The sequence below is a fragment of the Drosophila mauritiana genome, chromosome X (genome assembly GCF_004382145.1).
Source record: "Drosophila mauritiana strain mau12 chromosome X, ASM438214v1, whole genome shotgun sequence".
Lineage (NCBI taxonomy): Eukaryota > Metazoa > Arthropoda > Insecta > Diptera > Drosophilidae > Drosophila > Drosophila mauritiana.
The window spans coordinates 5,888,555-5,916,461 of NC_046672.1; the positions used below are offsets into that span (position 1 = coordinate 5,888,555).

Consider the following 27,907-nt stretch of genomic DNA (forward strand, 5'->3'; position numbering starts at 1 on the left):
CCGGCAGCGACGGCAACCGCGACAGCGACTGCTTAAAAGCTAAGGACACGCGTTGAGAACGCTCAGTTGGCATCGAAAAGTCGCCTCGCGCGTTTGGCGGCAAAAAAAAAACAAAGTAGAAGAATTATATTAACTAAAAACAGAGAGTGAGAGGAAGAGAGCGCCCGCCCACTCGCACTCGCAGGCGAATCGCAAATTCAAAACAACAAACAAACAATCAAATCAAAGGCAGTGAAAGTCGTAAAAGACATAAGTAATAATACAAAAATAAAAATAGTGAAAACAAAATAAGCAAGAACGGTAACCCGCAGCGCAACAACAATAACAATAAAGCACTAAACCAGCAGCACAACAAAAAGTAATGCACTAAAATATTATACAAAATTATAACAAAAAACCGGAAAGTACACAGAAAGAAATAAGATAAGATCTGTGTTTTCGAACTGATATCGCACAGGTATTCCCAACACTAGGCGTGAAATGTGAATTCAAGTTTTTTGTGGACTTAACCATGTTTTTGATGTCAGTTCTGAAATATTGACCAATTTCGGGAGTGAGACATTTTTTTCTGTGCAGTGATTACTTGCGAAATTATCGCAAATCAAAAGATATATTTTTAAGGAACTCATATTATGATTCTGAAACTACGATCTTGGGTAATATTCACCTCTTCTTAAATGCCAGCCAGAGTTACCAAATTTTTTTTGCCTGTGCGATTATGAATTTCAAAGTTTTTGTTTAGTTTGTGAACCAGCTGCGGTAATACGATGCGAATTTAACGACGGTCGCATTAATTTATTTTAGTTTGTGTCGCTCCGTTCGAGTTTCTACCCCATGTGGAAAAAAAGAATAAATACGAAATAATACAGCGACTGTATCGAATTTCACGTGGCTCATCAGAAGCGCCCAATTTTCAAAACGATCGCCGGCCGAGAACATTGTGAATATTAAGTATTCAACAGCGTCACGATATTGGGCTCTGGATTTCCGATGGGCATTCGAGATCTGTCATCTGCCATCGGATCAGATCAAATCAAATCAAATCGAATCGAATCGAATCGGCTTGGTGACAGTATATAGACATATAGTCTGCTGCCTCCGTCGACGTCGCTGCCCATTCGCAGCTGGGTTAACTAGTTTCGAGTTTTGCAAAATTTGCCGCGCATTAATCCGAGCTTCCAGTCACAGTGGATATCGGTTAGAAAGTAAGGTCGCCGCATGTGCCGAATATATGTATACATATCTGTTTGTGAACAAAAGACACAACTAACTACTGTATGTATCATATTCAGATAATGAGCCGCGTATTCTCCAACACTTCTTGTTAGAATACTCATCAGAATTTACGTAAGACCGTTTAGCTTTTATTTGACAGGTTTACTAGTCTCATAAAAATAAAACTAATTTTGTCCGCCTGCTCATTTAATGTTACACACGAGAAACGAAGCTTTTAATTCTGTTCTGTACCGAAAGGTGACCCCAAATCAGTGGGGTGACCCCAAATAGGTGAATATCTTCACCAAATGAAAAATCAATCTTTTCCATCTGTTGCCATGTGAAGACACTGGTTGAAATGGGTTTATGAAGCTTATGGGACATACATTACGGTTAAGAATGTATTTAGATTAACTTTTCAAGGGCCTTCTTAGCCAATGATTACTTTAATCGGCGGCACAACAAACTGTTTGGCTTTGCATCCCCTGCTGAGTTGCCGGCTGCGATTGCGCGTAAAACACGTTGGCCCTGATCGCATGTCACAACAACAAAAACAACAACTGCCTACTAAAGTCAGCAACAACAACAACCACAACTTGGTCATATCACGAAACAAAAAAAAAAAACGATCCAAGAACAACAACAATGCGAAGGAGATGATATCAGAAGATCATTACTGTCAAAACTTCAAAAGCCGGTACTTGTAACTACTGCGGTTCTTTCCCCAACGATCCGCCCCCCTTTCTTTTTGTTTGGACAACGCAAGACTACAGTGAGGACTCGATGCCCGAATCGGCCACGCTTCGATCGTGGCAGAACTGGTTGAATCCGGTGTTGGCCGGTCTGGTCTCAAAATTCACCCAGACATCTCTATCTGATAAATTTACGGATCGCAAACTTGTGAGAAACCCGTTGATAAGAAATGATAGAATAGCATAGAATTCAGAAATCATATTCTTAAGTCTAGTCTCCTTGTCAGCACTCAAAAATATCCTTTGCGGGGATGTCACATATAATATTTAGATATATGACTCACCTTGATGATCTCTTCCAGTGGCATCGAGGCTGATGTTGTCAGCGTCGCCGGCGCTGTCGCTCTAACTGCGAACGGTACGCCGTCCGCTGAACCGCTTAACCGCCGCACCGCTGTACCGCTTCACCTGTCCGCCGATCGCTGAGCGGTCCACAAATCAGGAGCCCCATAGAAGAAGATGTCGCAGCAACATGAGGCAACAGCGGCGGCCGCGGAGAAGCCGCTGAATAACGGCTACCTGCAGGCGAATGCGCCGCTGGAGGAGCTGAGTGCCACGGTGGTGTCGCCACTCCTGGGGCAGCAACAGGTGCAGCACCAGGCGCCACAGCAGCAGCAGAACAAGCTGCCCACTGTCGTTTTCCTGGCGCCCGACGGCAGCGGAGGCGTGGGCATCCAGCGAGGGAATCCAACGCAGGGCAATCCCGGCATGGTAACGGGCACCGGCAGCCACAGCGACTGGCTGCTCAAGGAGTCGCAGCAGCGACGCCGCCTGCTCGTCCTGGCCATCGCCTTCACCGTTCTGGGCGCGGCCATCGGGGCACTGGCCATCTACTTTGCCAGCGTCCATCAGCGGTGCCATCTGTACCGCCTGGAGCCAGGTAAGGGTTAAGGTCATGAAATATATATAACTACGGCTTAGCGACATTGAAGATACTAGATACTCTGTGGATGGGCTATGCAAAGACTACGGCATTTTGAAGTTATTTTTTGTTTTTTTTTTTAACTTATCAGTTTAAATTCCATTGTCCCACAATTTACTGCCATTCTATCGAAAGCTATGTACTGCTGTTTGATTGTGATTTTCATGATGAAACTTCCCGGTTTCATGGTGGAATTTTGAGAGCCCCCAGAATTAGATGTAATCTACGCATAGGTGTGCATGGGTATTACGCCTATTCGAAACATGAATTATTAGTATATGACACATGCCAATCTGGCGAAATTGACATGGGCACTCAATCATGCTCATCAATCATGCTTGGCAAACTATTCGGAATTAATTTGCTTGACTTTCAGGGCCTGCTGAGTCGAAATCTTAGATAATTCACTTTGGGGAATATTTGAAAAATTATTGAAATGAAAATTATTGCTTTTCTCTGCAGCAAAAGTGTTGAGTGTTGGGATCACCTCACCTGTTGGCAGGAGCTGGGAACTTGGCAACTGGGTCAGCAGTCAATCAACAGGCACATCCTGTGCTCCTGATTCCCGTGCTGCTCCCGCCTCCCTTTCTGCTCCTCCTGTTGGCCACCAACCAGGCATGTTAACTGAGTTTAGCGCCTGGCCGTTGGTGACTCAAGCAAATGGAGCAAAAACTCAATTTCCTTGTCCCAGGGAATGGAGCGCAACAGGCTAAAGGATGCCATTGCCACACTGGTACACTGGCACACTGGCACACTGGAACTGGTGGACCTGGCCCTGTACATACACGTGTATGTAGGTGTAGATGTGGCCGTCCGCCCGTCCGCCGGGGTGTTGTAATCTCCGTTCTGTCCTGTCCTCGCTCGTCCTGGCCTGTTGTAACGCGCCTTGTTTGAAATTCAATTACAGAATATGTCAAACAACCAGCGGGAGCAACAACAACAATGACGGCACTCGCTTCCTTCATTCTGCCTTTTTGTGGTGCTCCAGTTGCCCGCACCACAGTGGTGCAAACATGCACAAACTGAACTGAAAAACGAAACAGATCATCGAGCTACATATCACTACATGCTGCTACCTATTACGCAGGGAAAAACCAGTAAAATTAAGCATATAAAAAAGTAGTTATTCATGTCACAGTAGAATCGCCTTTTTGGAGACCTAGGGACACTGTCCTCCCCATCCGTTCTTATCTTGTGTTATCGGTGGGTGGTGCGGTGCGGCTGCTCGGGCGGGTGGCTTTTATTGGGTGGTGCTCTGGACTCGACGCCCTTCTGCATTTGTTGTTCGCTGGCACATGGAATAATGCGATTCAAAGCAACTGAAATATTCAGGAGCTGCGAACCGGGCTGCTCCATGGAAGGATGTCTGTCCCGGCATAATTTACATGTTCATGTGCTGCTCCCTCGATTACAGAAAACATAAGAAAAAAAAGCGGAGAAAAATAACCAAATACATGAGCGCCCGAAAAAAAAACAAGTAAGATATACGAACGAAAAGCAATCAATCGGCATTGGATAGGGATGTCTATGAATTTTTTAACGGCCGTTCCCATCGATCGCGTACTCCTCCTTCGACTCCTTATGCTAATTGAATATGCACACACATACGCGCCACACGCACACCACTGCACAGACCATTATCCTGTTTATATTTACCACGATAAAACGTGTTTTCAATATTTTGCGCCAAAAATTCATTCATCGAGGCAGCGGCACCATCAAAGCCTATTCCCCTTTTAAAACCATTTAAAAATATCTCATTGGCGGCATCTCCGTAAATACCCAGCATCATCATCATCATCATTGCCATCATCAGCATTTTCCATCGGCAACAGCCACAGCAACTTGTGGTAGGCCTTTGGCCTTGACTATGATTTTTTTCTCGCTTTCCCACTTTTTCACTTTCCACTCCACCACTCCATTCCACCACTTCCCTTTCGGTCCATCGATTTTCTCCCTTCGAACTTAAAGTGAGCTGATGCAAAGTTGGTTGGAATGGTATATACATATATCCACTAAAGATCACTGGAGTATTATAGTTCTTGTATTCCATAATAATAGCATAGCCTTCTACTTGGGCTTTAATGGTCTTGTAATAACCATTAATCATAAATATTTCGGATAGATCTTGCTCTCAATATTGAAACATTAAACGGGAATAAGCCAGGCGATAATATTTCATGGCTATCTAAATCGATTGCTTTCCTTTCCATATTATAATGAAATTCCCCTTGCTGAAACATAATTGCTGCAGCTCCTGGACATTCAACCCGAGTAACCAACTGGTCAGCTGGCCAACTTGCCACTTGCCACATGGAACCATCCTCTGGTCCACTTAAACCTATTAACGCCGGGGGGAAATGTTATTAGCTGGGTGGACGGTTCGCTTGGCTGAATCGCTTTAATTAATAACTAAAGCTGCCATCTCCAACGCGCCTCCACCTTTCCAATTTCCCCCCTCCCCCAGCCACCGGCGAACGTCCCATTTTTATTGACAGCCTCGACAAGGACGACATGCAACATGTGTCCTGTCCAGGCGGCAATCGATGGCCGGTGGGCGGGTTCGAGGGAATTCACCCACCGAGCTTGGCTTTTCGTTATTTTAATTTAATAAAGCCAGCAGAGAAGAAGGGGGGCAGGTGGATCCAAATGTGGATGAGAGGCAGGAGAAGGAGGAGGAGCCTGCTCACTGCTCCTCTTTTAATGAGAAATTCAAATTCAATTTAGTTGAGTGGCCCGCGAATCGCTGGCTGTCTTGATAAACCAAAATGAAAACACATTGCTCATACGCCGCGTGTGCTGTACTGAAAATCCGCCAACTTTAATTGCAGACAACGATGACAGACCGAACGGCAGGTGGAACCAGGATTCGGGATCCGCCCACGAGGGGCAGGATAACATTTGCATGACCCAGGAGTGCGTGAGAACAGGTAAGCTGAGATCCAATTAAAAATCGCTGGCATATTGGGGACTCTTCTATAGGGTAGTTCAAAAACGCTGTTTTCAAACTAAGGGGAATTCAAATTGCACTTGGGACAATCAAATTGCATTACAAATAGCTTTAATAATCCAATACTTATAATGACTACAGTAAAACTCCCTTGTGTTCAAACCCGATATCTTCGTAAACGTACATTATGCATATTTCGTATATAGAGAAATAGGAGAGATTGATTAGTCCATCAATAAGAAATTCGACTATACTACGGCCAATCGAATGAAATAAACGATGGGGGATGGCGAAGGGTAGGGACCCTTTACAACCATCCAATATGTGCGGTTTTTATTTGAGTTGTAAATTATTTACCAGCTATTAAGATAGCTAAGTGCCCGTTTGGAGGGCTTGGGCGATATGGGATATGGCGCTCATTTCGTCCGCCGATGGGGACCAAAACATCTGCTCACCCACATGTCCATTCATCCATTTCAAATGCACTTATGTCGAGCAATGCGGGCAGCCAGCAACACCTCAAAGTCACTTGCCGAGGAAATTGCCACAGTGATTGACTGACTGCTTGGCATGCCGCTAGATACACGGACACAGCAATGTATAGCTACATAGATAGTTCGTTGGATAGATAGTTGGTTGGATGGATGGATGGTTGGTTGGAGGGATGGGCATATAGATACACCTGTCCAGTTGCAGGACATATCCTGAAATATACATGGGCACAAATACCAGGCGATGCCATCGATTCGAGTGCTCCACTTAGCATACTTTTCGGGGGTTCACCCTAATTGGTAACCCAAATCAGTTGCTTAATTGAACTAAGCCAAGGGGGTTGGGCTATTTGTCATATTCTCTAGATAATAACACCTTCGAGGAATTGAATAATGAAATGACAGATTGTTGGCATTCAAGTTATTGAATTAGGAAAATTGCTTAAGTGGATGACAAATGAGTGTTAAGTCCGACTTACAGCCTAGGTAACTTCGAATTCGCAGAATGCAATTTTCGCTGGCAAGCTAGTATCCTTTGGCTTTGTAGCTACAGCATAAATCAAGGACGTTTCTAGAAGTGAGAAAAATCTTGAAGGTGGGGGAGGGGGCACACTAATGAGTTTCGCACTTAGTTTTCCGAGATAATGAAATTCAGCTTAATGACGTTGATTTATGGATTGGCAGCACGACCAGTGAACAATGCAGGTCTATCCCGGGAAATGGCTCCTTCTTGGTAGTTTAGTTCCGCAGTTATTCATAACTTTTGTGTGACCGAAAAGTTGCATCGGGGAAAAAGTGTGGGGATTTTGCGGTGGTGAAAACTGCTTTGCTTATCGCTTATCGCAAAAGTTCCGGTGATGATTTGTGGTCCAAGTTTATGGCCGGTGCGATCAAAAGGAGGCATAAATTATGGCCTCAACGGGTTGAAGCACTAATTGCACTCCAGCTGAAGGGTTTCCCACCGGGTTGCGTTTGATTTACTGCACCGAATACTGTCCCGGTTTTACTCACAACTAACTATTCAAATCCAGCCGCCTCCCTGCTCTCGGCCATGGACCTCAACTCCGATCCCTGCGAGGACTTTTTCCAGTACGCGTGCGGCACGTGGAACAAGATGCATCCCATTCCCGAGGACCGCAGCTCCATCAGCACGTTTGAGGTATTTGTTTCGAGATTGGCCTAAGCCTCCGTAAGATTCGGTTGCTAAGTGCATATCCAAATTCCCCGCAGGTCCTGTCCGATCAGCAGCAGGTTATCCTGCGCGCAGTTCTGGAGGAACCCATAGATGAACGTGACAACAAGGCCACCATAAAGGCCAAAACCTTCTTCAAGAGCTGCATGGATATTCGTAAGTTTAACTCTATAGTAATACAACTTTTTCGCAACGGGGGTCCTAAGCAATTTTTTAGAATTATTAACTATTTTTCCTTCTCTTAACTTTAAATATATGTATTAAGCATTAACATTTTACTTCACTTTCCATTCTCAGCTCAAATCCGCAAAATCGGAACGGGGCGACTCAAGCAGGTTCTGCAATCCCTGGGCGGCTGGCCGGTCATCGAGCGGAACTGGAGTCCGCCGGCGGATCTATCCGTGGAGCGGCTAATGGGTCAGCTCCGGCTGAATTACAGCGAGCCGGTGATGATCGAGCTGTACGTGGGCGCCGACGACAAGAACAGCTCGGTGAACATCCTGCAGATGGACCAACTGCAGTATGCGCTGCCCTCGAGGGATTACTATCTGAAGGAGAGCAGTGCTAACGACCGGAGGGCCTACCATCGGTACATGACGCAGGTGGCGCTGCTCCTGGGAGCGGATCCGGCCACCGCCGCTGCGGAACTGGAGAAGGTTGTGCTCTTCGAGACGCAGCTAGTGAATGTTTCCTTGCCGGAGGCGGATCGTCATGACACGAGCCTGGTCTATCGCAAGATGTTGCTGCCGGAGCTGCAGGAACTGGTGCCCGAGGTGCAGTGGCAGGAGTATCTGCAGGCAGCTCTGGGTCCGGGGATTCCCCTGCAGGAGGACGAACCGCTGGTCACCTACGGCCTGCACTATCTCACCGAAATGGGCAAGATACTGGCGCACACCGATCGCCGTGTGGTGCACAACTACATGCTGTGGCGCCTGGTCATGTCCTTAATGTCACACATGATCGATGAGTATCAGCGTGAGCGGGTGGAGTTCCGCAAGATCCTAATGGGCATACAGTCGGAGCGGACACGCTGGTCGCAGTGCGTCGAGTGGACTAACAAGAAGCTGGGCGTCGCCGTGGGAGCCCTCTTCATCCGGGACAACTTTAATCAGGAGAGCAAGGAGGTGGCCCTCGAGATGATCCACACCATACGAGCAGCGTTCAACGAGCTCCTGGCCGAGAACGATTGGATGGACGACGAGACGCGGGCGGTGGCCAAGGAGAAAGCGGACTCGATGAACGAGCGGATTGGCTATCCGGAGCTGCTGACCAATGCCACCGAGCTGGAGCAGGAGTACGTGAATGTGGGTATATATAGATTAACAGTTTCGTCAATATCGAGTCCCTAAACTGTGTCATCTATCCTCAGCTAACCATTGTCCCGGACAACTTCATCAACAATGTCCTTAGCATTTTGCAATGGGAGTCTGAGAAGATGCTGCGACTTCTTCGCCAGCCGGTGGACAAGGAAAAGTGGACCACCGAACCGGCGGTGGTTAATGCCTTCTACAACCCGAATAAAAACGATATAGGTGGGTCCGGAGATCATTCCCCTGCCAATTCATCTTACTCATTTGCATTCTTTACATACCTTAGTATTTCCTGCTGGCATCCTGCAGCCGCTGTTCTACAGCCAGCACTTTCCCAAGTCCCTGAATTACGGCGGAATCGGAGTGGTAATTGGCCACGAGATTACCCACGGATTCGACGACAAGGGCAGGCAGTTCGACAAGGAAGGCAACATGATGCAGTGGTGGAACAATGCCACCATCGAGGCCTTTCGCGAACGGACGCAGTGCGTCATCGATCAGTACTCGCGCTACAAGATCAACGAGGTGGATATGTTCATGGACGGACGGATGACGCAGGGCGAGAACATCGCCGACAACGGTGGTCTCAAGCAGGCTTTCAGGGTAAGTCCACCTACCATATATGCCATGAATCCCAAACCCTCTAAGTTCTTCCTTTCCTTTCTAGGCCTACAAGAAATGGGAGACCTTACATGGGCGGGAGCAGCTGCTGCCCGGCCTGAACATGACCCACGATCAGCTGTTCTTTCTCAACTACGCCCAAATCTGGTGCGGATCCATGCGGCCGGAGGACGCTCTGACCAAGATCCGCTCCGCGGTCCACTCGCCCGGATTCGTTCGTGTCCTGGGGCCACTTTCGAATTCTCGCGACTTTGCCAGCGCCTACAAGTGCCCACTGGGCAGCACCATGAATCCGGCGGAAAAGTGCAGCGTGTGGTAGTCCGCCGCGGCCGTCGATGTTTTTTTTTTATATATTTATATCGCATACTATATAGTATATACATATCGATATACACCATACGAGTACTGTAGATCACCTGCGGCAACAGCAAACCAACCAACCAACCAGGACGATGAGATCGAGGACCAGCTGATCTGGGCTGTTCCAATTTTTTGTGTAGTTCCCCGTCTTATTTTCCGTTCGTTATGGCGCTGCAATGCATATGTACTTTATACCTGGCTATATAGAATTATAGTGTGTTTGTAGCTGTACACGAGTGCGCTATCCGAGTAGCCCACAATAAGCCCCGGATCCGCACTTTTCACACACCTCCTTACCGACATTATATTCGTGAATAAAGAACAAGTACGGAAACTGCAAGTTTTTTGTGGAGGAAGTTCGTTAACAGCCAACTTCATCTCAAAATAAGTGGAGGGATAAATTCTTTTCAAATTCTCTTTAATTTATAATGCTCGTTTTCTTAGTTTTTTTTGGTTTTGTTTCGCTGCTTTACATAGTATGTGTTCTCAGTATATATGTACGTATCTAGTGGAACCAATCGAACCATTCAAATTATACGCAAAGGTCACGCAACGAAATGATTACAACTTGGCTTTTGGCTATTTGTCTAACAGAGTTTCGGTTCGTGGCCTTGCAGCAGGGGATAGTGCTTAGTTTCTTATGGCCTTCTTAAACAATTTCACATTTAATTGGCTTATTTTAGTTTGCAAAGAATCAATGGTTTTTGGGAATTCCTCTTGTACCTGCATGGAGCTAAAAGCAAATTTGCTTAGTTTGCATTTCGTTGGCCGTTATGGCTATAATTTTAAATTTAACTCACTTTTTCTAATTTTGCTTGGTTTTCCGGTTACTTTCGGTTTTCTTTATGCTTTCGTTTTTCTTTAATTAACTTATGTGTTTTGTAGCAGTTTACCTAATTATTAATCAACAAGAAGAAACGCTCTTTATAGTTGAATTACGCTTCGCACAAAAAAACAGACACACACAACTAAAACCAAAAACGTATATAGTTTCATTTGGTTTACTTCAAAGCGGCTACGTTAAAAAATTACAAAAAAAAAGTTCAAAACTACTAGCGCATTAACCTATAAACATCATGCTTTTCATTAATTTAATTTGTATTTTTACGTTCATTTTGGATTTTTGTATTTTCGGTTTTCAATTATTAGTAGGCTTAAGTAATTACTTTGGTTTTTCGTTATTATTCCTTCTGCCTGCCTCGTAAATAGTTTTCTGAGTTGCATTTTCAGCTACGCGAGGCACTGCTTGCCATCACCGTTACATTTCGCACTGCTTGCTTGGTGTCTGTGTAGGTGTGTGTGGTGTGGTGAGTAGGGCATATTCATTGTGTGTGTGTGTGCGCGAGAGAGGGAGTGGGAGCGTAGAAAGAGATAGAGACAGTATCTGATACATTTGCTATATATATATATATATATGTATAAATGTATATATATTCGTAGAGAAAGGCACAGATGAAATTATCGTATAATTAAATTTGTTGCTTCTTCTTCTCCTCGTCTTTGCCCGAATCGTTTGCTAAGTTTGATTTTAAAGTTTATCTAAACTGGAGAGCTCCTTCACATCGTTTTTTACAGTGTGTACAAAGAGTGTAAAATTGTTTTCAATCTTAGATCATTGATTTTCCTTGAAAAATTATCTTAGACCATGTTGAAAAATTGACAGTGTTAAGTTAGTGTTCTTCTCGGTTCCTCGCTCCTTTGTCTTGTTCTAGTTATGCCTTCTGAAGAAATATCTTGATACTCTATTGTAATTCGTTGATAGTTCCATATATACACTATATATAGTCATTAAACATTAATCTTTAAATTTCTACTACGTTTCTCTTGGTTTTTCTTTCTTCCTTTATAAATGCTACTTTTTAAAGTTCCTTTTGTAGTTCCTGCTGCCATCTTTGCCTTTACTACTGGATAGCTTTGAGTTATATTATTTTTTATAAAAAAAAAACATCTTGAATACCCTTACTGCGTTGGCACTGTATTTCGGATGTCTGCTTGTTTTTCCGGGGGCGGGATCTAGAAGTTCTGGAAGCCTCTGGGAGGGGATAGAGCGTCAGACATGGGAAGGGTATTTAGATTTAGCGAAGATTGTCGACCAGATCGTACGAGCTATTTGTTTGGGGTTTTTTGTTGGTGTGTGGTTGTGTGTGTGTGTGTTTAAGTACCTAAGTAAATTCGTTTGCACAAGGTTCTTATGTGTTTCCTCTTAATGGTTTTCCCCTTTTCCGTATCCGTTTTACACCCTGGAACAACGCAGCTTTATTCTTTTATAGGTTTGTAGGTTAGGTACGATCTTAAGAGCTACATTTCTCTATTGCTTATCAATGCTTATCGCTCAGATGGCTCTGTTCGGTATCATTCCGTTAGTTTCATGTCCCTTGGCTTAGCTACGTAAAATACATATGTTTACATACAGGCCTTCTATATACAGATCGCAGGTGTTTGTGTTTGGTTTTGTTTTTGGTTTTGGTGTCTGCACGGCTTCTCATATAAACGTTTAAACTTTAAGAGCTAATCACAGAGTTGATGATTCTTTGTTCACAAATTTCCATCATTTTTTTTTCGAATGCAGTATCCCCTATAAGTAACTGTATATGTAATATAACTGTATATATGTAAATCGCATATAACACTTGTATATAATCCCATCACCCTCGTCGGGGTTATGTATCTTCGTTTTCGACAGCTACATTTAAACGGAAAACACTCTAATCAACTTGAAACTTAGCTACTCATCTCCACCGATCTCTGGCGATCTATTAGTTTTGAGTTCTTCTTATAAGTTTTGCTTGTTAAAGTTATGAAAACCGTAGGATTGCACTAAAAACAGTTGACAATTTTGCTTACTAGCTGTAATTTACTTTTTATTTCATGGTTTACTTAACTTTGCTTTCAATTCTATTTTACTGCTTTTCATCCATATTTTCGGCTGAGAGTGTGCCATTTGCCACTTGACCTGCATCCTCTATAGTATATTAACTATCGAATAATCATTACTTCTGTTTTCTCACCACACTCTTCGATCTTTATGCCTAAAGCCTAATGCTATAGTTATAGTGTTTAGAAAATTCCCTAAAGTATTCTTTAATGGCGGCCAGGTTTTCGAATTATGAAGAATATATGTAAATGTATATAGAGTTCTAGAGGTTGAAAGTAAGCTCCTTCGCTTGCAGGTGGACCAACTTAGAGGTTTCGAAATCAAGGGATACCTTAACTGTTATCCTAGCTATTATCCTTGTTAGTCAGCTCTACAGTAGTAATCATTATTGTTGTAAGCCTGGCCCTATTTAGAGATAACTACTTGTAACGATCTAGAGAGTGTTTGTGTGTGTGCATTTAGTCCATGGAGGATTGGGGCGACTTGACCAGGAGCAGCTCCTTGTAGTCGCTGTCCCTGTCCTCTGCCTCGTTGTCCTGATCCTGCTCTGGCTCCCTCTGCTCCCGCTGATCCATGCGCCTCCGCTCGCTGATGATGCGCAGGATGTCCGAGGAGTCGGACTTACTGACCCCCAGTGCGACGTCTGGAAGGATGTGCTTGGAGCTGCCGCTCTGATCTGGCAGATCCAGCGAACTCGAGGCTATGACTGACACCGATCCGGGTCCAGAGCCACCTCCACCTGCTGTTGGCAGAAGCAGCGAGTTCTCATCCATGTCGGCATCCTCGTCCAGGGCCTGTTGTTTGAACAGTTGCTTGGTGCTGCCACTGCGACTGCGCGGCGGCATGGATCTGGGAACGGAGAGGAGCAGGTTGCTCCGCATACATCCTTGGTCCACGGACTGCGACCATCCAAAGGGTCTCCGTGGTGGAGGATGTGCCATCGGCATGGGCATTGGCATTGTCAATGGCATTGGCAATTGCAGGGGCGTGGGCGTCGACGTGGGCGTGACAATGGGCAAGGACAGGGGTGGGGGCAGTGGCGTCGTTACGGAGGGCACCAGCGCACTGACCACCGACAGGGACACATCCCCATCCGTCTCCGAATGGCCGACATCCGCGCTGCGTACGCTCCGTAAATCGTAGGAAACTCCTCCTCCAAGTCCACCACCACCGCCGCCACTACCACCACCCCCTACTCCTCCCCCATCGGACTCGAGGCTCTCGAAGATCGTGCCCCTACGACAGTCGAGGGCATCTCCGCCCCATGGGAGCGAGTCGCAGCTGGTGCGCTTGGCCTCCAGATTCCGTCTACGGATGGCCTGCTCGTCCAGTGAGCGCTCCTTGGACAGCACGCCGCGCTTACGGATTGGATTAATCTGCTGTTTTTATGGGAAAAATAAATTAAATTAAATGCAATTTTCGAAAATGAACTTTTTAAGTTACCCAGTAGGATTGGCGTCGTGGCCCAGATTTGCTTCCTCCTCCGCCGCCGAAGGGTTCGCCCAATCGGGCACCGAGTGCCTGAGGCGTCAGCGTGCCGCCCATCTCGGCCAGACTCAGGCCGCCGAGCATGGACTGTGGCGGCTGCTGGAAGTACTGTACGGTCTGCCTCCGTGGTCCAGCTCCCGATCCGGCCGGTACCGCTCCCGGTGCCGCACCCCCACTTCCCGCCGTCGCCACCTGGTTGAGATTGGTGGCCGCCGAGCTGGTCAGGCTGGGATTGTTGACGCCCGAAACCGCTGGGAACTTCTTGTCCAGCGAGGGTGTGCTGTAGATGAAGTTCTTCGGCAGCGACTTGACCTTGGCGAGGGGGCGCGGGGGAGCGGCCGCCTTCGATTGCGCCTCCGCCAGCTGCTGGCACAGCTTTTGCTCTTGGGCGAACTCCTGCTCGCGCACCAGCTCGCGCTCGAGCTCCACCTCCATGTCGAGCTCGTCCTCCATTTGCTTGTGGCTCTCCTCGAGGTGTTTCATCAGTACAGCCACGACGACGTTCACTAAAACGAATTGCGCCATTAGCACGAATATCACAAAGAATATGGGAGCAATAACTGAGCTGACGCAGCAATTGCGCACGCAATCGGCCGCGTCATCGCAATTATCCCTCAGCGTATCCTTCATGATGCCGTTCCAATTGTCGCCAGTCGCTACGCGAAACAATGTGAGGAAAGCCATGCCAAAGTTGGCGAAGTGCGCGTGCTCGCCCAATCCCTGACAGGGAATCTCGTCGGAGCACTCGAGTCGCCCGAAAAGCTCCACGCCCAATGCCGCGAATATGAAGAATAGCAGGAAAAACAGTAGTCCCAGGTTGCCCACCTGGGGCAGGGCCTGCATCACGGTGTCCAGGAGGGCCCTTATGCCATTGGCCATCTTCAGGAGTTTCAGCACTCTGGCAATCCGCAGTACCCTCATCACTCGTATGATCGTCGGATTGATGGGTATGATCTGGTGCGTGTTCGTCTCCAGCTCCTCCAGCACAATGCCCACGATCGAGAGCAGGACAATGCCCACGTCTAGCTGGTTCCAGCGGTCCTTGAGATACAGCTTCCAGCCCAGAGCGACCAGCTTCATGTTGGCCTCCAGGATGAAGACCGCCGTGAAGAAGTAGTTAAAGATCTTTAGTGCGTACTTGAGTCCAGATGGCATCTTGTAGTACTCCATGGCCATGGTGACCACGTTCAGGCCGATGACGGCGGCAATGGCTAGGTCGAAGTACTTGGAGGTCACTACATTGTGCACGAACATCCGGGTGGGTGAGTAGTTGGTGTAGTAGGGTGGCTCGTGCATCCGGCGACGCTTCTTCTCCATCTGCAGAGCCCTCTTCGCCGCCCGTCGGATCTTCTCCTCCTTCTCCTGCTCCTCGCGACAACGATGGAAGTTCTCCACCACCACGCCGACGAACATGTTCAGCACGAAGAAGCCCACCAACAGGATGAAGGCGATGAAGTACAGAAGACGCCACTCGTTGTAGTTCACGATGGGCTGCTGGTCGACGCCCACCGCATCCAGGCCGGTGTACATAATGTTCACCCAGCCGTCGCGGGAACTCAGGACGAATAGGGACATCAGGGCCTTGCCCAGATCGTCGAAGTTGTACTTGCGGTTGGTCCACACGTTGCCGGGAATCCGGCGGCACTCGTCCGCATTCCGCACGCCCTTGATGTTCTCTCCCTCGCAGTAGTAGAAGGTGCCCTTGAAGAGCTGAACGCCCAGGATGCCGAAGATGATGAAGAAGGTGCAGCAGATCAGCACGATGTTGCCGATGGGACGCAGGGACGATAAGAGCGTTTGCACGACTAGTTTCAGACCCGGGGCTCGGTTGATCACCCGCAGCGGCCGCAAGGATCGGAGTAGTCGAAACACCTGGAAGGACATTTGTTTCCGGGGCGAGAACAGAACAGACGGAAAAGGACGAGAAGAGAAGAGTGGTTGTGGTTGGTGCATCGGCTACACTTGTCTATCGGCGGCGCCTCTCGCGAGACACTGCTTGCTTCGCTGGCTTCAGCCAGCGGACGCCAGGTGGCGCCACACATGTAGTAAAAGCATGAAAACCATGTAGAATATACATATTTACTCAGGATGAAGCCAACAAATAAGGAAATAGCAACAAAGCACACCAGTGTAATGGCCACAGTTAAAACTTACACTAAATCAAAATATAATATAAGAAGCAACCTAATAAATAGTGCATTTTCATAATTGCCAAGTTAAATTATTACTTTTTTTACTTGAATGGTATGCAATTTTTAAGTTGTAAAAACTAAAACCACCGGTGTGCTGTAACTAATGGAATTATTATGGAAAATGTCAATACAAATCGGCGCAGGTGCCCCATAAATATGCCCCAAAAATAATATATAAATGCCAACACTGCTTGAACAACAAAGCAAGGCGATGGGAATGGGTTATCTGTAATAATACAACGAGATGGGGCGTTTGCAATTATAATTATAGCTAGATGGAGATGTTCTTCGATTCGATTCGGTTCGTTTCGTTTCGTTTCGATTGGAGTGGTGGAATGGAAGTGGGGAACAGCTCAAATGGTGGCTTTATTTGAAATAGGGGTATGACACTACCAACTGACACTACTACTGACCACATGAATTAACTTAATGAATAGGTAACTCGAAGAGAACCGAAAGCGTGGAAAAAGATTTAGAGAGCGTTTTTGTTATTAATTTCAAGTGTCATAACCCTATCACTTGTAGGTTGTCCATAGGTAAGGTGGGTAACAATCAAGTATGTACAATACGAAACTCAATGAAGGCGAGTCAACAGATTACTGGAATTTTAGTTTTCTTTGTTTTTTTTTTTGTTTAAAAGTTATATTTCGGGAAGTGGGGTCTACACACACATAATAAATGGTGAAAACAAATTGGATTTCTTTTGCTGATTAACGCATATAGCAGCGGAAATTTACCTGAAGTTTTCATAGAGATATACAATATATATATATATAAGTATATTATATACACAATTATTTATATACAGATAGACACGGGATGTGTGTAAGTAGAAGATGAACTCAAAATTGAAAAGATTTCAGATAATGTTTTATTGAAGAATTTTGGATCATGTATGTATGTGTATGTATGTGATTTTAGTTTTGCAGGTGTGTGTGTGTGTAAGAGTGTGTGGGTGTGCGCAAGAAAAAGAAGAGCACATAAAAAGACAGAGATAGCCAATCAGCAGAGAAACAGAGACAGAGCTATGTGTTCGAGGCGATATAGCGAGCGATTTTGATTGGGGATTTCGAGCATTAGCATTAGCATTAGCTTTAGCTATAAATTGCGATTTAGCGGTAGCTTTTTTTTTTTGATCCGAGTGCGCAGCCCAGCAGCCAAGTAAATGGGCGTGGTCGGTTCTGGGCGTGGTTCTTGGTAATAGCTGTTCTGGTTGATCTTGGTCTGCTTGTTGGTAATCGCTTGAGATTGGCTTGTTTTACTGGTTGTCTGGTTTTCTGGTTTTCTGGTCGACTGAGGACTGCTGGCTACTGCTGCTGCTTTCGGATAGCAAAGTTTCCAAGGGCCGCGAGCCCGTACTTACCCTTAAAATCCCAAATATCCTCGGACTCGATTCGCTAATCAGGGACATTAACAAATCAATTATGGAAATGGTAACCAAAGATCCGTCCATGATATTCCAGCCGGACGTAAAGTAGGCGTCGTGGCCGTAAAACATTCCCGTTGCCACCACCTGTTGTGCAATCAGAAATATATGTAAGTACATATTGTACATATTGCATCATACTGACCTTGATAAACATTTCGACGGTAAAGACGACGGTGAACACGTAATTGGCTGTTGCCAGGAACAATCTTTCGGTGCTGCTTGGAGGGATGTTTGGTCTTTCCATGGCCAGGGTGATGCAGTTGAGCGCGATGAACAGCAGGACCACGTTGTCGAACCACTTTTGGTTGACAAACCACGTACAGATTTGCCGGAACCTGCAAAACGGAGGGCGTCGAAATGCAAATACGTGAAATGGAACTCGCAGACAAAGTTGAAATTGAATTTTCCGCTCGGTGAAAAGAGTATGGAAAACAGATAGTTATGTGGAGAATGAAAGTTGATTTAAAAGTTGCTTTTCCCCCATTCAAGAAGTTGCCAATTGAATGAGGACTGTCAAGAGCTAAAATGATTGATGGTGTTCGTGATCAATACACAAAACAATAAATAAAATAACAATATGCATTGCAAATTTGATAAACAAATAGATTTTGGAATAGTTCACCCCCATCTATCTACTCACCTGTTGTCCTCTGGGAATATGTAGAGCGAGTAGTCCTCGCGCTCGGTGGTAAAGTGCTTGGGCGTCAGCTGCTCGATGAGCATCTTGAGCTTGGAGTAGCGCTCGCCGCCTCCTGGCACCATGGAATGTGGCTGCATCGCCAGCTGCTGCTGATCCTTGGACAAGCGGTGCTGCTGCAGCTGCTGCTGCTGGGTGGTCGAGGAGAAGGAGTCCTGCCGTTGCTGGAGCAGCTGTTGCTGGTGGAGCTGCTGCAGCTGCTGCAGCTCCTTCTCCTCGAGCCGCTTCTTCAGGTTGTAGTGGCTGATGGAGTTCTTGCGCTTGTCCCGCGCCTCCATGTACTGTTGCAGCATGTTGTCCGGCTCGTTGAGATTGCCGTACGACTTGTTCCACTTGTCCAGGTCCATCTTCGAGTTCGTGTACGAGAGCGACTTGCGGTTGGCCTCCAGGTTGTGCAGATTCAGGTGCGAAGTCTTGCTGAACGCAAGTTCGATGGAGCTCATCCTTCGTTGCCCGGACCCTGGACGCAGTTTGGGCGGTTGATTTAGATTCTGATAGACCTGCGAGTTGAAAATGCAAGCCGATGCCCGACGACTGCCCACCGGTCCGCTGCCTATACTCAGTGTATTGGATAACCTCCGTATGGAGTTTTGTGGACTGAGGCGATTGGTCTCCTTGGTGCCGGAGGACGAACCACTGACCACAGCGCTGCTGTTTCTCAGCAAACAGCTGTTATCGCCGCCATTGTTCAGCTGCTGCTGTTCTTCCTCCTCGTCCTGGGTCCTGCGAGCCTGATTATCCAGGGTCCTTCGAGCTGGATTGTCGTCTGTGGCCAGCGCCAAAGCGGAGGCACGTCGCTTTTTGGAGCTACCGCGCCGTAAGCGCTGCTTAAAACTCCCATGCTGAGGAGGAGGTGGAGCCAAGGGCAGGCGCTCGCTGGACGAACTGCCACTGGTCGAGGCTCCCGTGTTGGCATTCCTGCCCATTCCCGTTGCGGGAATCTCGCCTCCTGGACTGGAGCCCACACTTACATCGTTGAGACTGTGGCTCTGACTCTGCGCGTCCGCTGTGGACGAGATGGTGGGCACATAAATGGGCGTAGCCGCCGCCGTTGAGCTGGAGCTCTTCGAAATGTCGTCGATGATCACGCTGTGCATGCTGCCCGAACTGCCGGCGGTGCTAGGGACACCGCCTCCCATGCCCACGCCCAGTTGGCTGGCATTGAGGATGTTCAGGGGCTTGTGGGAGAGCACCGGCGAGGGCGGTATGAGATCGATGGAGGGTATGCCCTCGTCCAGACTCCGTTGTCCGCCGGTAAAGATGTTCGGCGGTCGCAAAAGCGACGGAGAGGGCGGACTGGGTGGCTGCGGATGGTAGTAATGGATTGAATATAGCTAAAGTCAAGCAGGAGATCCACTTCGGATTAAAATATTGTTCGCACTCACCTCCATGTCGCCCCACTGGCGGAAGCTCATGCCCGGCTCCAAGGTGGTGCTGGGCGAGTCCTGCGGCGTGGCCGCCGTTGTCGTGATGATGGGCGGATCCCGGGCGAGCCGGATTTTGGAGAGGCGTGGCGCCTCGCTGCGCCGCTCCTTGATGGAGTATGTCTGTGTGCGACGGGGTGCAGGTGGTGTCAAGTGTTCTTGTCTGTCTGCGAGGCTTGCTCCATGTGGTGTTCTTACCTTTTTGAGGCCGCCGCGCGGCTTGGCATGCTGCGCCCCCTCCTCCTTGCCGCCGCCGCCCGCCTCTCTGTCCCGCTCCCTGTCCCTATCTCTGTCTCGCTCCCTATCTCTGTCTCTGTCCCTGTCCCTCTCCCGCTCGCCAGGTGCGGAGGCGCCAGAGGTGCCAGAGGCGGAAGGGGCGGCAGACGAGGCGGGCAGCTCGTTGATCTGGTAGTCGTGGGTGGGCTGCAGCAGGCGCTGGCGGTGCATGTTGCTCTTGGCCTCGATGATCAGCTCCGCGGAGTCCTGTAGCTGCGGGGGATGACGAACCGTGGATTCAACTCGTGCCACTCAAACAAACAGACATACACTCGCATGCAGCATGCACCTATCATACACTCTATTTTTCTTTTGGCTTATTTTTTTTTTTGTTTGACTCAATCACACCTGGTGGTCATTCGGGGATCCTGGCCAAGGACCTTGATCCTTGGACCGCTCGAGCTCACTTACCTTGCGCACATCCTCCGCCGATCGCCAGCGGTTGCGCACCTCGTAGTAACTATCGTTGGTGGTCGAGGAGTCCGCCTCGCTCCGCGACTCATCGTACATACCATCGCTGTAGTTCTCGGCCAGCGTCTCCTCACGCAGTTTCTTAACCAACTCGCGCTGTTCGCGCTCGCGACGTTCATTTCGCTGAGGGAATCAAAATTTCAAAATTAGACTTTCTCGTCAACCGGCGGGGGATTTCGGCATGGGTTTCGGGGTGGTGGCATTGGGTCTTCGAGGTCGCTAGGTCAGCGGGTCAGTCGCTTTTTAATCTTTTTTACTTTGACCCACTTGCTCGATGGTTGCCTGGATCGGCTGGTACTTCCGGCGGATTACAGCCGATGGAGATTGGGGCAGGAAATGGAGGCACGGGCCAGTGGGATTGGGGTCGCGACGCACACGATGCTTCATATTATGATCTCGGTTTTCCTAAGCTGATCAAGCAGGTTCAAAAATCAGGTAATCGTTATGTAAGGATGTAAAAGGAAAGAAATAATAATGCATATTTGAATTCAAGTAACTTTAACTGTACTGCAGTATTATAAAGTCGTTAGTTGCATATGCCAAAGGAACTCATAATTACAATTGGATAAGTATCAAATCATTTATATTATCAAAATTTGAAGCGTCGCATGCGTATTTTCGTAGAAGGTATACTTTTTTTTTAAAGCCAATCAAAGAGGATCAAAAGATCTTTTCGAAAAAGCCAGGGCTTCATTTTTTCGGGTTTTTGGGACAAGGGAATGTTGTTGGCAAAACTCTACCTCTGAACTGAATCCCTCAACCAAAATGGCCACCAATAAATTAAATAGCACATAATTGCCGAACGTCATTAGTGCCACAAAGTACAATGCGGCCCAATGACTTGTCTTTTCCATTCCGTTGAACAGGACGACGTTCCAATCCTCTTGCGTCAGTATCTAAAAACATGTTTTTTTTTTTTTTTTTTGGTGATTTTTTGTTGATTGTTGTTGGAGTTTGATTGGAGTTGGAGTTGGAGTTGTAGTTGTTGATCGGTGGCAGTTGCAGTGGCGGGCAGCAAACGTGGTGCAGATTTAACATACATACGCATGGATATATATGTTGTGATACACATATCGGATATATATCGTAAGAAGCGAAAGAAAAAGAACGAAATACCGATAAACAAATGTTTTAATTTTTTCGTTGTGGGCGGTGGCAAAGAACGTAAGTAAGTAAGGAAGTAATTAGTATACGAAATACGAATGGAAAACGAATGGCAAAAATGTCAAAGTTTAGACAAAAGACAGACAGATATAGAGCGGTATCAAAACGGCAAACAGTGTTATCGTATTCATAGCATATATACAGGTTCACATAAGTACAGATTGACATACTTATATGCTCCTATATGCCATGGATGAGCATCGAACACTAGCAGCTTGGTCATTTTGGCGGAAAATCAGGCACATACATTAACTAAAGCGTAAAACTGAAAAATATCCTGCAATTTAGGGGCAACAAATAAGTTGTGATAACTTAAAACGCAGACAAATATATCTATCCAGAGTGTTCCTTGGGTGACCTAATTGTTTTTAGATATTTTAGTTTTAAGATAACCAGGAACACCCAGGATAATGGTGAAGCCTTATAAAGTGAGATAGTTTGAGGAAAGATATAGATGGGGTCTTCAGGGAGATCAAGCAGTGGCATTAGCTTATCTCAAAATCATCGTGGACAGCCCGTTAAGAAGCTGCTCAAACTGATTTCCTTTAAACAATAATTCGTGGTGTGGCATACTTAAAAAACAGAAGGCAAAACTAAATAAAAACCAAGTTGAAACCAAAAGTATAAGCACGCTATAAGCAAAGCCAAAAGCAAATAATTTAAGAGAAGCAGCAAAGGCTCTTAGATTACATCAAAGAGCAAAAAAAGCGCACAAAACTCTTGCATATAGGAATTTGTAAAAAGTTGGTAATTTTTAATGGATATTCCACCATTCTGTTCTTGCTTTGTACACAAAGTGCCAATGGGTTTTCTATTTCATTTCAGTTATATGTTAATTTTTTTTTTTTTTGCTATACAATACGAATGCGGTTTATGTAGGAGGCGAATTAATTTGATTTTGGTTTTCTTGTTGTTTCTAATCTTTTGTGGCTGTACATTTGTATTGCGCATAAGCAACTTTTAAAATATATATGAATAACGCTTTTTACACAGTTTGCTTAGCAACAAATTCCAAAATGGATCGACTAGTGAAAGAAAGAGATATATAAAGGCAAAGATCGAGGGGAAAGCAGCAGCAAATTTAGAAATAAAAACTTTCGTTTCAGTTTGAACAAGCCAACGAACCAACAAACAAACAAACAAACCATCGAACAAACAAAAGACTTAAATCAAATATATACAGTTGGTATGAGTGTGGCTGTTAATGAATCATTCTGTTCTCTGCAAGGTCGTGTGTGGTCGCAATCGATAGTTGCTTCTGGTCTGGCATACAATTATAAAGCCGAAAGCCAAAAGCCGAAGGCAAATCAAAGTGAGGATCCCAAAAATCATGCAACAAAACTCGGAGCATCAGCCTAAACGGTTTTTGCTTATGTCGTATGTGTGTGTGAGCGAAAGAGGGGGAACGAGAGGGAGAAAGAGACAGAACAAAGAGAAGATGTGAGAGAGCCGAGTGCGAGTCCTTTCCACGGTCCTCTGTTTTGGTACAGTTCGTACGGAGACTTGCATACTAGAGATGTCAGTGTATTCGATAAAGTTACCAAAAATATTTTTTTTTTGGCAAATTATTAAATTGCTATCTCACAACGATTTAGGTTGATATAATAGATTTATAATAATATAATAGATCTTATAACGTGAATTTACTATTTATTGATCAGAATAAGAACTAAGAAATAAGACTGACATCTCTAGTAAAATTGAATACCGAACATGGCGAAAGGAAAAGTTTCAAGGAGGAAGCACATACACACATATTGATTGTAAAGTTCAAATAAATGTCCTCTATTCAATATTTACATGAATCAACTGCGAAATCAACTTTGTTGTTAAATCCTACCCAATGGTCGTGAGTTTATGCGTTAAAGCGTTTGTGGGTGTTTGGTTATGTGGAGGCTCTACGACTACAATTGCTGGCATCGGAATCGAAACGAAATCGAAAATAAGGTCAAAAACAAAGCTGAATAAGAGAGAACTCAAGGAATACTACCAACTGGTGGGTACTTAGATAAAGACTAGGAGCAGGTTGAGTGTAAAATAAATCAAACAAGGAGGTCAAAGAGAGCAGAAACTAAGAACGGGAAACATTGGTGGCTATACGTAGGAATTCGTTAAATACTTTATCATAATCACAAGAATTTCAGACTGGTATTGATGGGTATTGTTGTAACTGTTGTTCAACGTGGGTTTTCTTTGGGGTTGTGGGTGGTTCAGCTTTTGGATGGTGGAGGGGTATTCGGGGAACAGGGTTGTGGGTAAGTGGGTGGGTAGGTAGTATATTGCTGTTTTATTGTTCTTACTTGGAATACTGTGACTGTGGCCCACAAAATGTTGTTGAAGTGTTTGCGATCGCACTCGCATTGCGGATGCCGGCTGATTATTTCGGGACACGTGCACTCGCGTTCGAGTCCGGATTCGTCCAAAAATTTACAAAACTTACCGCCAAACAGATACATGCCGAGTATGCTGCAGGTTTATATATATGTTTTATATATACCGTATACATTTGTATTATTTATAGAGTCATAGATGTGTGTCTGTTATTATAGTTCATTAATGGCTATTTAAACTGGTTCATAGATATAGAGAGAGAGAGCTGGGTTCGTATATATATATATTTATATAATATATAGTTGCGATTCTTATGTCTAAGGATATAAACGAGTAATAGGTTCATCTAGTGGTCCCTGTACATTATATGGTTTGGGTGTTATTCGGGGATACTTGTGATCTTACAAAGAAGAAAAAGAAACAGAGAGAAAGGGCTTTTCATCTGTTCTTCTGCTGGTCTGGATATTCTTCTGCTCTTATCTACCTTGTTTTTGTGAGTTCTGTCTGTCTATATACACAGTGGTTGATGGGTAGTTATCGATCTGGCCTCAATGCTTGCATATTTACATATATCTCTAGAAATGTGTGCTGTGCTTAAGTTCGACTATGGCGGAAGAGATTCTTTTTTGCAGTGGGTCTCAGGTCCATTGGAAGGCCAACTTGAACTGACCAAGCAATTCTACGGATTATGGGAGAATCTGTATGTGTTTCGCATATACGTATAAGAGGTACGTGTGCCTGGAGGGTCTGAGTGAAAAGGGGGGACTTTGGTTCCAGATTACAGTGGGAGATTGATTGGTAATGCTTGTGTTTGTGTCGCTGTGTCTGTGTGCGTGACAGTGGGGAGAGACAGAGACAGAGAGAGTTCTCCTTTCAGAGGGTTTTCGGGTGGAGTTCTATACAACTTAGAGTCTAGAATAGCATATGGACTAAAGAAAAGTATATACTTAAACATAGGACATTGAGCAAAGTGGATGACAAAATCGAGGCATATATAATACATAAAGAAGAGCACGAGCGAGACAGAGAGAAAGAGCGAATAAGAGAGTGAGAGGCGTACAAATAATGCGTATGTGTGTATATCGAGGAGTTCGAGGAGTGTATTCAAAGTGTTCGAGATGCTAGATGCAAACACAGTTCCACTCGTTTATATGTATATACAAATATGTACATTATATTGCATGCTGGAAGCTCAAGAAACTCGAACCGAATGCTTACCTGGTGCATCAATGTACATCACACAAATACATACACATATACAACGATCTTATGAACATATAGGGCTTATGGACATTCCCATATACGATCACTCCTAACGACATGCGGATGCGCGCTGCTTGCTATGGAACTCGTAACGGTAATGGTAACGGCAACAGTAATGCTATCACTAACGCTAACGGTTAGCTAACGGTAATCGCAACGGTCAACGCATGCATGCCAAACCAAGAATCGTAATTGGTATCGAAATCGAAATCTAAGAAACTAAATATGAAATCAAATCTTCAACTTAATACCACACTCAATCAAGGGCACACCACAAATTAGTGAGAGCGAGCAAGATGGCTAGCTAGCTAGTCGATCTCGATGTCTGGCAATCGAAAAGCAATATCAAAAAACATAAAAAATAATACGTTGTGTGTGCGGGTGATTATGACGTTTTGTAGATCTCAAAATCACTCGCACGCACTCAAATATTTAATGTTTAAACAGACAGACAGAGACAAAGGCTCAGAGCGAGGGTAAGATGGCGATAGGACGTCACAACAGTTATCGATTTAAGCAGAAAACAAACGGGTAATGGAATCAGTACGGAAACGGAAATTAGAACAGAAACACCATTAAAATCGAAATAGAAAAAAGTGAAAACGAAAGAAAGCTAAATGCTCAACGTATCAAAACGTATTTCACTGGGGATTCGTAATGGGTTTGGGCTTTCATCTTGTTTTTTTTCTTTTTCGGTTTTATGAACAGTAGGTTATCGTAATCATATCGGTAGCAGATTATGGCGTAACATTAGAAGTAGTAGTAGTAGTAGTAGTATAGATATATACATATATAGGTTTACGTATGGTAAAAGGCTGATAGCAATGGGTCTACCTGGAACACTGTGACGAGCGCCCAGAGCAGGCTGTCGAAATTCTTACGATCGCAAATCATCTCTCCGTTAACTTTCTCGCAGAATTTACATCCGAACAGATTCATGCCGAGTATACTAAAGTGATGGTTTGGTTTTGTTGATATATAATATGATATATATATATATATTTTGTTGTTTGGTTTTTCGTTTTCGATTAATTTTATTTAAATATATATTCTTATATATTTTTTGTGTTTTTGGTTTTTGGGGGTATTTTTTTGGGTTGTGTTTAGCATACAGTTTTTTAGGTTTATTTTATTTTTCGGTTTTCAATTTATTTCATTTTTATTGGATTGTTTTTAGTATATTTTTTAAATTGTGTGGAGTGTGACAAAGAGAGAAAGAGAGAGAGATACAAAAATATATTTATAGAGAGAAAGAGAGAGACAGTAAAGAAAGAAAGAGACAGAGTGTGGGTGATTGATTTACAGAGACTAAAAGAGAGAGAGAGCAAGGGAGAAAGGGCTTGAGCTAGTAAGTGTTCTTGTTAGTGAAGTGAGCGGCAAACGAAAGCTAGCAAATGAAAGCATTTGGAAGAAGGGGAACGGTGATACTCGCAAATTCGCTTTTAGAGAACCACTTCCGCGACTCATATCGGACCACGGAACAAAATGGAAATGAAACAAAGGTACAGTTCGCTCCATAGGAACTAAGAAGCTAAAGCCTTGCGTTTAATGGGAAAGAATCGGCCCTTGGATTTGGTTTATTTTTGGTCTGGCTTTTCTGTTTGCAGTTTCAGCTTTATTTTAGTTTTCTGTTTTGAGTTTATTCGGGGCATTTATTGAGTTGATTTATCGTTAGCGATGCTGGCTTCTTTTCAGCTCCACTTACAGTTCGTTCGGTTCATTATTCGCTTGTTAATACATAGTATGTAAGGTTATATAGAGTCTGGTCGGATGTTTCGTGTGGCTGTTGTGTTTTTTCTATTCTAACTACACAAACTCGATTACATTTACTTTAGCAACTAGTCTAGCTAATATGCGTGTTTTTATTGTTGTTTTCACTGTTGAGGTTCTGTGTGTTTACTTGATATCCATAGTTATACAATAATATCAATTACGAGTAACCATAGATAGGTATATATAGAGATAGAGAGAGAGTACGAGTATATATAGGTATGTATCAAACTGCAGCGACTGCAACTACACAATAAGTAAGCGTACGATCTTTTTAGTTTCTTCTATGTTCAATTTTTTCAAGTACTTTGTGTCAGGTATATATTTGAGCGTGGGTGTGCGTGTGCCGTGTCCGTGTGACAAGCTCCGAGCAGGTAAGCTTTAAAGGCCGCATTGTCAGGTCTTTTGGCAAATGCATCAAGCCAAGCCGAGCCTTTAGTTTTGGTAGTGTGTATAAATGTGTGTTGCAGTGTCGGTTAACGCTAAAAGAAGCTAGGATACACACTTATTTAATTTGAAATGGAATAAAGCGTTTTTGGCTAACTAACTAAGCTAACTAATTGTTTCTGTGGCTGTTATTGCTGTAGTTGTAGTGTGTTTAACCAAAAGAGCTTCAAATGATTGGATGTTGTACAGAGAGAAAGAAAGCAAAAAACTGTGATAGTGTTTCAAAGGGAGTCGGTGAACATGATGTGTTGGAAAGTAATGTTCGAA

The 27,907-nt window shown here is 45.0% G+C and overlaps 2 protein-coding genes across 13 annotated transcripts in view; one reads left to right on the top strand and one right to left on the bottom strand.

Annotated features, from left to right (window-relative positions):
* The first annotated feature begins 56 nt into the window (after positions 1–56).
* On the top strand, positions 57–10,147 carry LOC117148837 (neprilysin-1). Its single transcript, XM_033316491.1, has 9 exons — positions 57–358; positions 2,270–2,847; positions 5,721–5,819; positions 7,362–7,489; positions 7,561–7,678; positions 7,820–8,826; positions 8,892–9,054; positions 9,119–9,435; positions 9,500–10,147. The coding sequence occupies exons 2-9, from the start codon at positions 2,427–2,429 to the stop codon at positions 9,770–9,772; spliced, it is 2,526 nt and encodes an 841-aa protein (XP_033172382.1). The 5' UTR covers positions 57–358; positions 2,270–2,426; the 3' UTR covers positions 9,773–10,147.
* Positions 10,148–12,044: 1,897 nt separating this feature from the next.
* Positions 12,045–27,907, bottom strand: part of LOC117146690 (voltage-dependent T-type calcium channel subunit alpha-1G) — a 78,470-nt gene continuing 62,607 nt past the window's right edge. For 5 of the 12 annotated variants that reach the window (XM_033313066.1, XM_033313068.1, XM_033313064.1 and 2 more), the window contains 10 exons: positions 24,130–24,295; positions 21,406–21,561; positions 20,606–20,788; positions 20,117–20,407; positions 19,880–20,041; positions 18,438–19,798; positions 17,940–18,132; positions 17,732–17,881; positions 14,132–16,048; positions 12,045–14,067 (listed from right to left, as the gene is read on the bottom strand). In XM_033313066.1, coding sequence (XP_033168957.1) covers positions 13,147–14,067; positions 14,132–16,048; positions 17,732–17,881; positions 17,940–18,132; positions 18,438–19,798; positions 19,880–20,041; positions 20,117–20,407; positions 20,606–20,788; positions 21,406–21,561; positions 24,130–24,295 — 5,500 coding nt within the window. In that variant the 3' untranslated portion in view covers positions 12,045–13,146. Of the gene's footprint in view, positions 14,068–14,131; positions 16,049–17,731; positions 17,882–17,939; positions 18,133–18,437; positions 19,799–19,879; positions 20,042–20,116; positions 20,408–20,605; positions 20,789–21,405; positions 21,562–24,129; positions 24,296–26,257; positions 26,373–27,907 lie in introns of all 12 variants that reach the window. The other 7 variants (XM_033313071.1, XM_033313069.1, XM_033313063.1 and 4 more) reach the window with 3 other exon arrangements.